The sequence below is a fragment of the Cucumis melo genome, chromosome 5 (assembly GCF_025177605.1).
Source record: "Cucumis melo cultivar AY chromosome 5, USDA_Cmelo_AY_1.0, whole genome shotgun sequence".
In the NCBI taxonomy this organism is placed as follows: domain Eukaryota; kingdom Viridiplantae; phylum Streptophyta; class Magnoliopsida; order Cucurbitales; family Cucurbitaceae; genus Cucumis; species Cucumis melo.
The window spans coordinates 1,838,495-1,851,482 of record NC_066861.1 but is presented as its reverse complement, the minus strand read 5'-3'; the positions used below and the strand labels follow the sequence as shown (position 1 = coordinate 1,851,482).

Here is a 12,988-nt window from a genome sequence, read left to right as displayed (position 1 = left end):
ATTTCTTGACATCATTTTCCACCATCCCTTTATATTCAAAATTAAATCATTAGTAGACTTAGGAATGATTTTTGTAATTTGCATAAAAGGTTTTTTTTAATATTCTAAAGTGGGTTATTTATTTATTTATTTATCTATGTAGTAGTCATTGTCCAATCAATTGAGAAAAAGTTATTATTGGGATATATATATGTGTGTGTGTGTGTGTGTATAAGGTTATCCTATGTAACATTAAAATAAAAGGTGGAAAAAGAATTTGAGAGGAAAGATATGTCTGATTCTGCAAAATTATGAATCTTGAAAGGTCATTTTCAAAATGACAATAATATTAAAATTTGAATTAAAGAGTTAATTAATTAGTAAAGGAAATGAAATATATATATATATGTTTTAGAACATAAAAAACAGTGGGGGTTTGGATGTTTGTATTATGTGGCACATGGGTTGTTCAATACCCTAAAAACTTTTTGGGTAAATAGGGTCAAACTTACCACCAAACATAACCTTTGGAAAGTACCTATAAATCAACATAACTATAATATGTTAAAATATTTCAATAATAAGTGAATAAAATTTTAAAATTTATAGCCACAATATTAATAAAAAAAATAATGAAAAATCTACATCGACCAAATTTAAAATTTATCGAATGTGAATTGAATGGACTAAAATCGATATAATACGACAAAAAATTATGATTATTATTATTTTGAATTGGAGGTAAAAGTTACCTAAGAAGTTGCTTTTGAACCTTTTTTACCAAATATTTTTGTCTTTGGTTAGTAGCTTCCTAAGACTATCTGTCTATCAAATTCTCTCATTGTTATGTACTTTGTAACTCAAAAGCTTAGCCTTGGGGTTCATAACTTTAGAATATTGGGAAAAAAAGATAAAGAAAAATCTTAACCTAAAAGATGAAATGCATTATAGGGAATCTCTTTCTTATCATATCCCATGCTTCTTTTTTTTTCTTTTTAATTCAGAATGAGTTGAAGAATAACTTTTTGTTTCTTCAAATGAAAAAAAAAAGCCTTTTTTTTGGAAAAATAAAAGATATTTCTAATTCTTTTTGTCCCATTTTATTTTTTAATTTAAAAAAATGTTGAAAATATTTATAAATATATCAAAATTTTATTTTTTATCTACGATAAACTCCGATAGATTAATTTGTTATATTAATTGGATCCAAGATTCCAATTCTGGCCCTGTTTAATTAGTATATTCATCACTAGTGATTTTGAAGTGAATATCCACAAAAATCCATTTACAAGAACCAAAAGCTGTTTCTTGTCCATCTCCATTAAGTGTTCTTTTGACTGTGGAATGAATTGTTGTCCAATTAACTATAAAGAAAGATTGGCAGAGGAATTAGATATTATTTTAAATGAAAATTTATGAACTTTTTTTTTTTAAAAAAAGAAAATTAATGGGATGTTCTTATTAGTTAGTAAGAGAGGAAGAATAAATTAATCCACATGGATTAGAAAGCAATGAATCTTAGCTAAATTATGTGTTAATCAAGTGAATTAACCCTTCTAACTTTGATTCATTACACTCAAAGGTATCAGTTGACTAAGTAATTAGCTTTGGTCCATTCATTTCATCAATCCTATTTGTTTACTCTCTTGAGTCGTGTTCTGTCTCGTTGGTTCCAAACCTATTCATAAGTATATTGTGGTTAACGTTGAGGTAATCTGTGAAGTGCTTGATGGTTTATGTTGCTTAACGTTCGTCGTATTTTGGTTGAACACGACTTTTTGGAGGTTGCTAATATACTGAATGACGTCTATGTGTGAATCTCAGTGTAGTCTAGTCTTTCATCTATGAGACAAAGCCGTTTGGCCCTTGAATTGGGTGGTGTCTTCTTGCAAGCTTACGATCTCTTCTCCACATCTAGTACTGTGACTGGTTTTTATTCTTATGGCCCAAGATGTAATTCTTTAGTCGGTGTTCTTGTGTTTCTTAAAAAAAAAAAAAATTGTTATGAAAATCATGCTTTTGACTCAATTGTATTGTTAGAATGTTTTATTTAGTGTTGATTGTCGAATAAAGAATTAGTCTTGAAAGTAAAAAAAAAAAATAGTAAATAATGTTAAGATTTGTGATTGAATATTGATCTACGCGACAGTTAATTGATATGTATTTAGATACGTATAGTTTAAGTGGAATAGATTGTGTTAAGTATATTAAAGTACAATTTGATAGACGAATTATTTACTCATGTATTAGTGTATGTATATATCTAATAGTCTAAATATTTAAAAGATATGACGGATGAGTGTGAATACTTGAAGTGAGATATATTGGAAAATATAATATATATAGTGCAAAATTATTTATGTAGTATGAAACATAACTCATAATGTTTGATTCAATAACGCTTTATTTTCGTATTGAATATATAGGTAGAAGTAGTGGTTGAAAGGAAAAAGATATATATATTCGTCTTTTTGTTCTCAAACATTTTACACACACAATAATGACGGGCGTGAATGAAAATTGATCAAAACGAAGAAATTGATTTGACATTAGAAAATAGATTAAAGGAAAGAAAAAAAAAAGATTAGGTTAAGAAAGAAAAAAGATATGTTGGAAGTTTCACATCCATCCATGGAAGTTGTGATAGAATCTTAGTGGAAACCTCTCAACTTCATCAACTTCCTATCTGTTTGTAGTCTTGTGATTGTTTGCTATTGTCCACCAATTAAACAATTAAAAGGAATCATCTAACGACAAATACACACGTCAACCATTTTAAAAACCCTCTAGTTCTAAAGCGTTCAAGTGTTAGGAAAAGTCGTAGGATATTAAAGGTACTACCACAATGAATTCAACCAATGATCTTTTAACTATTTATCGAGATTAAGTGGTGCCGTTTTCTACGAGGGGGATTTTGATAGGGTGTGTGAGAATGAAATTTGTTGAAAAGGTTGGGGGGTTGAGAATAAAAAAGGGTTTTTGCAGGGACATGAGGAGAAAAGAGTGATGGGGGGAAGCAGTGGTGTGGGAATTAACATGATGTGTTGTGAGGAAAGGAACAAAAGAGAGAAAGTGGGGAGTGGGAAGAGGGGGGGCCCCTATAAGTTTCTACTAAGTGTCACATTGTGGAAGGCAAGATTTGGGTGTTTTCTTATGGGGTTTTCTGTCTCAATCTCAATCATCCATGATATTACCAACTATTTATTATTTGCCTAACATATACATTTCTCTCTTCTCCCTACTTGGGACCTACTCCTCCTCCCCTTCTCCCTCACTACCCTCTTCAACTCTTCCCTACAAATATTAAAAGTTGGATTTACAGGATTGCACGTTCGGAAAATTCGTGGATCTCATATTTTCGGTTAACTGCTTATTTTGTTATCAATTGGTTATGAGAAGAAACCCTTGTTGTTAGAATTAAAAAGACATTGTTAAAATTCCTTATTGAAAACAATAAGGTTGATCTTAGAATCTTAATTAATAAGATGGACGAAAGGAATAACATCAAAAGACACGAGAAAAACAAACTCACTCAAGATAAGGAGATTAATAGAGAATATAGAATCTACTTATCTACTTGCATTTGCAATGGCTTGAATGCGTGAAAGTGAATCAAAGAAACATCAGTAGAGAAACGTACGTCAACCCTACAGTATTTGCTTTGTGAATCGAAGAAGAAACTTTAATGAGATTGAAGAGATGTTGATCAACAAATTAACCACCACTAAGTAGCATGACTTGATCAAAACGATAAGCTGAACACTAATTGAGAAAATACAATATATTTTAATGCTATTTTTTTCTTCCATAATAACAATAATGAAGATAATAATAATGTTATTAATCCTAATCTAATCCTGTGTTTTAGATCTTGGATTATCTGGTAAAATAATAGATTAGAGACAGCATATAAAAAGAAATGAATTAAATTAATAAGCAGGGGTTTGTCTCATGGGCTGGATGATATCAATGATTGATCTCATCATTCATTATCAATAGTGATATATAGAATTGTGGGACTCTTAATTATATATAATATTTTTTCTTCATATTAAAAAATTAGAGGCATGTGTGTCTCTAAATTATTTAATATGAAGAAATAATATTACATGTATATATATATATATATATATATATTTTAATTACATTCAATCCCAATTTTCTTTTCAATTTACCTACATTTTGCACATCATAGACAAATTAACTAAATTTTTAAGTCTTAGGGTGGGTTTATATTTTAAAGGAATTGTATTCATACAAAATCGAAGCTATTTCAAAAAAAAAAAAAAATCAATAAATTATAGAGAATTTGAAGATTTTGTTATAGTTTGTAAATAGTTTCAATTTCTTTGTTATATTTGGAAATGTCCCTTTTGTTTTACCTATTATAACGTGATAATCTAATATTTATTTACTAAATATTAGTATTTACTTTTTTATATTTGTTTTTTTTATCTTTTATTTTTAAAAATTAAGTCTTTTTTTTCTTCTAATTTTCTACGATGATTTGCATTTAAGCTTTAAACATTGAATTTTTATCTAAATTTCAAAAAAAAAAAAAAAAAAACAAGTCTTTAAAAGATAACTTTTTTTCTTTTCCTTCAAAATTCGACTTGTTTTTTAAACTATTAGTAAAAACTAGATAACAAAATAAGATAATGATAAAAAGATTTAAAAAAATAATATTATTTTAATAAATAATGGCAAAAATAATGGAGAAGAAAAAATTTTGACAAAGAATAGTAGAAAAGAAAAACATTTGATAAAAAAATAGGAGTCAAAATCCACTCACATAGCGTCACGTCTCACTCTACTACCACACCAGAGGAAGGAACAATTTTCATGTAGGGTTTATAAATTTTGTTACCTACATTGACTTAGTGGTTTTTTGCTATCAATACAGTAATTATCCCATCTTACATCAAACGTTAGTTTTTCTTTCTTAAAAAGTTTCATAAATTCTATCACGATTTTCACACTTATTTTTATCAATAAATTTGCTAATGACACTACTTCTGTAATTTTCTTAAAAGCTATGTTATTTTTAGAACTTAACCCGAGGTGAAAATAATATTTATAGGTTTAATTTAAAAACAAAATACATATTTGATTAGTAATGGATTTTGTTTTTTTTTTTATTTTTTAAAAGTATTTTTTTCTTTTTAATTCTCAAAATTTCTTTATAATTCTAGAAAAATAAAAAACAAATGAATTACCAAACATATCGACGCGTAATTCTACTTGATTAATTTAATTCTCTTTAAAAACATAGTAAAGCTGGATGAATACTTGTAATCCCATTTGGCAATTTCGAGAATTTGTATGGGTATATGAGAAAAGAGATATTTTCGCAAATATAGGAAATTTCAGGGACCTAATATGCAAAAGAAAAAGAGTTTCTATTTTATTTTATTTTATTTTATTTTATTTTATTTTATTATTATTATTATTATGCATTAAAAAAAAAGAAAGAGAGACAGAGAGAGAGAGAGAGAGAGAGAACATTCCAGCGGAGCTAAACGAGGAGTAAGGAGACAAGAATGTAAATACACAGAACCCAGTCAATATTCTATAATCCTTCCATTTACACATCCACGTCCCTCATTCACTCCCCCACCCCCTGCTCACGTGGCTTCCACGTCATCTCCATTTCAACATTTCCCAAAACCATACTTTCTTTTTTAGTTTTTCTTTCTCATTCCCATTCCCCATTCCCCCATTCTCTTTCAAACAAACAACCCCCCCCCCCCCCCCCCCCCCCCCTCCTCTCTTAATCTTTCTTCTTTCCTCTGTTTTCCATATTTCTTTACAGTCAACACCCAAAAGTAGAATCTTCAATAATTTTCTATCAATTTTCCTTTTCTTCTTCACGAAATTCAAGCCTTACTGTTCCTCACTTCCCTTCTATAAATCCAACCAGTAAGTAAACTCTTCATAAATTTTCTTCTGTTTTTTTTTTTTATTTTTTTTTATTTTTTATACTTTTGGATTTTGAAGTGTTATTATTAATAATGTCGTCATGGGCAGAGCAGAAAACGGAGAAGAAGAAATGTAAGATTAGAAAACGAGTGTGTTTATCATCCCCATCATCTTTCGTTCGTAAATACAGATTCAAGAAACCCCCCACTTGGAAAATGAGCACCAAATCCAAATCCCATTCTTCAAAGTTATCCACCGACGACATCGTTAACCGGTCGCCCTCCTGCTCTGTCAACAAAGGGAAAGAAGAAGAAGAAGAAGAAGAAGGAGGAGGAGGAGGAGGAGGAGGAGGAGGAGGCTCTGTTTCATGGAAATTGAAGAAGAATTCGGAAGTTGTTGAAGAGAAAAGTCGGGAATTGGTTTCGGAGATCTCCGAAACATATTTATCAGATCCGGATCGGAGTGTGAAGAACACAAAAACAACAGAGGTGAGTTTTTGTTTTTTCTTTTTCTTTTTCATTAAATTGAAAAAAATGGGTCGTTGAGATTTGAGATAAATTAATTTGTAGAAAGATGAAATTGGTATCATGAAAAGAGGACATAGAAGAAGAAGATCGGCGGCAACGGAATCTTGTTTAAGGATTGGAAATGGAGAAATGGTGGCCGGTGGTTCGAATTTTCATGGAAATGACTGTTTAACAATGGAGGTACCATTCTTCCTTTCCACGAAATCATAATTCTTCTTCTTCTTCTTCTTCTTCTTTTTATTTAATTTTACTTTTTCAATCCAATCAATCATCAACCCATCACTTGCTTTGGTTGCTGTCATTTTCCACTTGTACTTCTGCAGCAACCTTTTTGTGATTCCTTTCATATTTTTTTTTAAAAAAATTGATTTCTTCAAAAAATTTAATTTAAGAAAGAATCTTAAATGATTCATCATTATTATATTTCCTTAATCCCAATTATATGCTTGTTCCTTACTTACCATAAACAATAGTTTTTTTTTTTCCTTAAAAAAATTTGAATTCTTTGTTAAATTTACAAGTTATCCCAAATCCAAAAAATTTGTATGCAACAAAAATTTACAAATAAAAGAAAATTTAGATCTAATTTTTGATGCTATCGGTATATATATACCTAATTATTACCTTACAAGTGTCACCTGTTATACAATTACCTAAATTTAAAGAAAAATCATTTAAATTAAAAACTAATTAAAAATATTAGTGAAAACCCAAATTTAAAACAACTTTTTTTTTTCTCCATATTTGACTAACTTCAAAATTTAATCAAATTGAAAAACATTATTTCTTTTTTCACAACAGGAAATATCAAATGATTTTCATTAATGTGATACTCTTTTTTTTTTTTTTTTTTAATATGGTAACTTATTTTTAATATAGTATTTTTTTTAAAAAAAATAAATTGAATTTAATATGATAACTAACCCATAATGACCAAAATAGTCGGTAGATTTGATTAAATAATAAAAAACCAATTAGCTTGATTTTTTTTTTAATTAAGAAAGAGGGGAAAAAAAAACAAAATTGAACTTTTGAAATATAAAAAGAAAATATAGGGAGGAAGTTGAAAGTTAAAAAACCAAATTCCAACCTTTTTCTTTTTGTCATATGTAACTTTTAAGTGTAATAAATCATATGAACAAAGAAGGCATTGTGATATGATGACCATTAAAAGCTGTCGTCGTATTCAAACTTCATTATAATGGTCCATTTCTTATATGATTTTTGACCTTATCATAAATTGTTCAAACCAACTATTGTGCATGTACGTTGTAGTTTTACCTCCCTAACTTTCACTACTCAAACTTTTTAAAGAAGTGGGACTAATTCTACTTGGGGCTCAAAATTGGTCAAGTGTGCAATAATTATCTCAAAACTTGATGAACTTTTTGTTTTGATGGAATTTATGAACATACTAAAATTTATCATGAATGGAAATGTAGATAGAGAATGGGAATGTGGGAAAGACGACACGTCGTAAAACAAAAACGACAGTAAAAACACGTTTAAAGGAGGTGAGCAATTGCCTAACAACATCAAAGGAGCTTCTAAGAGTTCTACACCATATTTTGCTTCATGAAGACCATCTCCCATCCTCAACTTCATCTCTGATTTCTGCTCTTAAATCCGAGCTTGATCGAGCCAAGAGCAGAGTCGACCATTTAATCAAGGATCAAACCTTCAATATGGATGAAATCGAAGTCGTAAAAAAGCGATTAGCCGAGGAAAAAGCAGCATGGAAGTACAGAGAAAGAGCCAGATTTGGTAGCGCCATTAGTTCAATGGCAGAGGAAATGGAGGTTGAGAAGAAACTTAGAAGACAAGCAGAGAGACTGAACAAAAGCATTGCGAAAGAACTTGCTGAAGCTAAAGTTTCAGTTTCAAAAGCAATGAAAGAAGTTGAAAGGGAAAAGAGAGCAAAGGAGATTTTAGAACAGATTTGTGAAGAACTAGCTAAAGGGATTGGAGAAGACAGAGCAGAATTCGAAGAACTGAAGAAAGAATCGGCGAAAGTTCGAGAAGAAGTCGAAAAAGAGAGGGAAATGCTTCATTTAGCAGATGTTTTAAGAGAGGAAAGAGTTCAGATGAAGTTATCGGAAGCGAAATATCAGTTTGAAGAGAAAAATGCCGCCGTGGAACGGCTGAAACACCAGCTCCAAGGCTATTTCGTCATCGGAAACGAAGATCAAAACGCCGGCGAGAATCGAGAGTATTCGTGTAATGAGTTTGAGAAAATCAAGGAGTTGGAAGCTTATTTGAAGAAAATAAATTTTGGGTCATGTCAAGATACTGAAAAAATCGGAAGGAAAGAAGAAAATGGAGATTGTTCAGATGAAGAAGAAGAAGAAGAAGAAGAAAGTGATATGCATTCCATTGAACTTAATATGGATAACAACAACAAGAGTTATCGGTGGAGTTTCGTCGAAAAGGCGGATAATAATCAAATTCAAATCAACAATGGACGAAAATCGGTTTCGGAGAAGATTCAATGGGGAAGTATTTGTTTGAACACATCTAACAATAATACCCATCAACAAAACACAAACTCATTTGATTGGGATACATTCTCAGAGCTTTTTACACGAAAAAATTTGGATGAACTTCATGATCAACTGGAGGAAGATGATGATAATCATCAAATCAAATCTGTTAAGTGCCTTAGAGATATTCTGTTTCCAGAATTAGAACAGAATCATAATGGGGTTATGAAAATGGATGATGAAGCTTCTTCAATGGTGAGGAAGGGATAATGATATCAATGATCAATATGGAAAACAATTAGATATAAAAACTATTCTCTTTATTTGTTTTTTTTTTCATGGGGAAGTACTTTGCTTAAAGAATATTTTCTTCTTTTTATATATTATATTCAATGTTTTCAAAGGGTTAATTTTGGTTAAAATTAAGATAAAGAGAGGGGAATGTAAATAGAGTTGTATACAGCCAGATCAGAACCATGTCCAATATATTATATTTTATACCATTTTTCATTGCAATTTTAACTTATAGATTCTACAGATTGAATTGTTCGATTGAATTGTTCGATGAAGTATTTCTCATTGGTGATTTGAATTTTGAATATTCTTTTAGTGCAATTCGTGTAGGAGGATTTGAACTACCGATTTTGTGATTACTCGCTTTGGTCATCTAATTTAAGTTTAGTTGAAAACAATTATATAGAAATGGAGGAGAAAATAAACTTAAAAGTTGGAAGTGGAATAGAGAGGTCCGATGACTTTGAGTGGTTGAATATGAAAATCAAACCTATCCTCCGCACGGATGAAAGTACATGAAGGAGTTTGACTCCTAGGATGGGATCGGATCCATCCTACTCGAAGCACTCCACCACTACACCACTACAGATTTTGCCTACGGTTGGATAGGCAGTAGACTAAACCAATCTACTTCAAAAACATTTTTATAGTTTCTTTTGTAAGAATTCTTACTATTGATTTGAGGAGAAGAAAACTAACGGTGCTTTTAAATAAATAAATTTAACTTTTAGTGACAACTTTCTTTTTCTTCTAAATTTATATCATTATTAAGTGTTGTTTAAATACAATTGACATGACAATTTCGTAGTATAGAAAGTTCATACAGAGATTTGAATCTCCAACCTTAAAGAAAATAGTACATGTCAATTACTATAATTTTTCTTTTAGGTTATTGTTTTTATATTTAGTAGGTTATGTGACAGTAGACAAATAAAACATACAATATAACCTACCTTGAGAAAAGAAACATCCTTCCTATTCAAGAGCTTCACAACTTTTAAGGCACCGTATTCCGCTTCAATAGAAGTGTTATTATGAAATGACAATTGTTCAATTGCACATAAGCACTCCAATAGAGCTTTTGCTCTCAACAAACTATCACTCTCACACTTTTAGATGAACTTGCAACCATCGAAAAGTCGATTGACCTTTATGGTCACAAACTAGCCAACTTGTCTCTACCACTCATCAAACACCAAGTTGCATTTGTGTTCAGCTTCTATTTATCAGCTATGGGCATAAACCATTTGAAAGGATTAGCGAGCGAGAAAAGACCTTACAACGGTTCTATAAACTAGGACTTTAAAGTACCTAAAGAATTGTGTGTTTAATTTACATTAGCAAAGTTTCATGGTTCAAATTGAAAAGAAGTATGCAATTGATTCTCAAATATTTGTTTTTTTAGTAAGTCTCACTTTGAACCAAAACTTTGCAAAAGAGAACCAAATGGCCACTTTTTGAATTTACAAGTTTCTCGTGGCTAATACGTTCGTGGCGGCAGAGAGGCAATGGCCACGTGATAGTCGAAGGAAGCATGCGTAGGAGAAAGTGTAGAACGTGAAGCTTAGGCTCACTCGAATCCGAATACTGAACCAACCCATCAGCAGAAATAAAGCAAAGCATAACACCAAACACAAGACGGCTAACCCAAGGTCGACGCCGGCGTCAAGAAGTTTCCTTTTTCTTTCTCATTCCGAAGCCATAAAGAAACGAATTCCAATTACATTTTACCACACTCATTTTAACCAATTCCAACGAGAAAACAACAATCCCAAAAAATGGGTGGTGTTTCAAGAGAAGCAGAGATGTCAATGGCAGCTCTGTCCATGTTCCCCGGCTTCAGGTTTTCCCCTAAAGACGAAGAGTTAATTTTGTTTTACCTCAAGAAGAAACTCGAAGGCTCCGACGATAGCGTCGATGTCATTTCCGAGATCGAGATTTGTAAATTCGAGCCATGGGATTTGCCCGGTTAAACTCCTCTGCTCTTCTCCTTTTCCTTCATTCCCATTTCACGATTTTGATATGGTAGTTTGTAAATTTGGGTTTTTTTGAAAACAGGGAAATCGAGAATTCCTTCAGAGAATGAGTGGTTCTTCTTCTCTCCGAGAGGAAGAAAGTACCCGAACGGAACACAGAACAAGAGAGCGACAGAATTGGGGTACTGGAAAGCCACCGGAAAAGAACGAAATGTGAAAACAGGGTCTGAGATTATTGGTACAAAGAGGACTCTAGTTTTTCATTTAGGACGTGCTCCAACAGGGGAAAGAACAGAGTGGATCATGCATGAATATTGCTTGAATGATAAATCCCAGGTCAATTTCAAAATTTTTCTTTCTGGGTTTTTCTCTATGAATTGCTATGCAATCTGTATCGTTGCAGGATTCTAACTCCATGGTGGTTTGTCGTCTCCGGAAGAACAACGATTTTCGCCGGAACAATGCTGACAAGGCAACTTCTAGTAAACTGCAGGCCGGTTCCGGCGAGGAAGGTGACGGCGGAGTTGGAGAGAAGGTGGCGGGTGAAAGCGACAGGTTTTCGAAGAACTGCAGCAGTAGTTTCGGTTCTCATTCGTTGGAGCAAATTGATTCCGCCATTGAATCCAACCACAAACAAACGTCTGATCCGGCGATTCATGAACCTCTCAGTCGGGAAAAGGTCAGTTTCATCATCAGATTTCAGAGTTTCTTTTGTACATGAATTTTACTAATATAATTAATGGTAATGAGTGTGAATATGTGAAGGGTAATGGTGGAGATGAAGAGTTGTATGCAGATTTATTGAAAGACGACATAATTACATTGGACGACAGCTTATTATGTGCAACTCATAATCAAACTCCTGTGATTATGAACTTCTCCGAAGCAGAGAAATACACACAATCACCTACACAAACAGAGATGAAGGCGCTGTCTACCATGGGAATCAAATTTAAGAAGCAAGAGCTTAACAAATTCCATATTAACATTGCAATTCTAATCTTTCTTCTCATTATATTTGTGGCTTGTGTTCATGTAGTAATTTGGTGGTAAGAGTAGCATGTTTTATGACATTCGTTGTAACAAAATAATTATCATTACATATTTACTTATACATTATTTATTCCCTCTTCTTTGTATAGTTTAATTGCTACTCATCCCAATATATATATATATATATATATATATATATATATATATATATATATAAAAGAGAAAAAGTAGATATGTCCAAAAACTAAAAAAAAAAACATGAATTGAATGAACGAGAGAGTGAATCACTTGTTTGAGTTTGGTCGAATTTGCCACCTCGGACTCTACCTTAATGGTCAATATTGGTCTATAATGCTTGTATATATATATTGTTCGTTTCTAAAAATAGTCAATTCTCTTCCAATTTTTTTAATAATTATTTTAGTACAAGTGTTGTGATTTAAAAAATACAAACAAGTTTTTTAAAACATTTGTAAAAAAGAAAAGTAGGTAGGAAAACAAGAAATTTAGAGACGAAGAAAACATTTAAAGATTTCCCATTTAATATTGTTTCTTTCGATCGCTTGTCATTCCTTCCTCTTGATTCTTCCTCAAATACAACTTCAATCTCTTTTGAATTCTTTCTTCTCGCTTCTTTTCCTCTTGTTTCTACCTCTTCCTTTTTTTGTAGCTCCCCTTATTTCTTGATTTCGATCCCTAGGAAGAAGAAAAGGGATAGTGGTTGTTTCTTCTTTCTCCCTCTTGCTCATTGGTCTCTCTCGCTCAAAACGCGATTCACGTTCGAGACGAAAAATAAACACAACAAAAAGGAAGATGAACC

General features: G+C 31.6%; 2 protein-coding genes across 4 annotated transcripts; both read left to right on the top strand.

The window, feature by feature from the left end:
* The first annotated feature begins 5,677 nt into the window (after positions 1 to 5,677).
* LOC103491425 (uncharacterized protein At5g41620) lies at positions 5,678 to 9,427 on the top strand. 3 transcript variants are annotated; one of them, XM_051085131.1, is made up of 4 exons: positions 5,678 to 5,898; positions 6,007 to 6,386; positions 6,468 to 6,605; positions 7,868 to 9,427. In XM_051085131.1, exons 2-4 carry the CDS (start codon positions 6,114 to 6,116, stop codon positions 9,173 to 9,175), a joined length of 1,719 nt encoding a protein of 572 aa, XP_050941088.1. In that variant the 5' UTR covers positions 5,678 to 5,898; positions 6,007 to 6,113; the 3' UTR covers positions 9,176 to 9,427. The 3 variants fall into 3 exon arrangements, with proteins under 3 accessions (XP_050941088.1, XP_050941089.1, XP_050941091.1); XM_051085132.1 differs by having other exon boundaries at positions 5,679 to 5,898; positions 6,012 to 6,386; XM_051085134.1 differs by lacking the exon at positions 5,678 to 5,898 and having other exon boundaries at positions 6,280 to 6,386; positions 6,472 to 6,605.
* A 1,383-nt stretch (positions 9,428 to 10,810) lies between these two features.
* On the top strand, positions 10,811 to 12,306 carry LOC103491667 (NAC domain-containing protein 40). Its single transcript, XM_017045242.2, has 4 exons — positions 10,811 to 11,167; positions 11,258 to 11,511; positions 11,579 to 11,854; positions 11,941 to 12,306. Exons 1-4 carry the CDS (start codon positions 10,978 to 10,980, stop codon positions 12,226 to 12,228), a joined length of 1,008 nt encoding a protein of 335 aa, XP_016900731.2. The 5' UTR covers positions 10,811 to 10,977; the 3' UTR covers positions 12,229 to 12,306.
* The last annotated feature ends 682 nt before the right edge of the window (positions 12,307 to 12,988 follow it).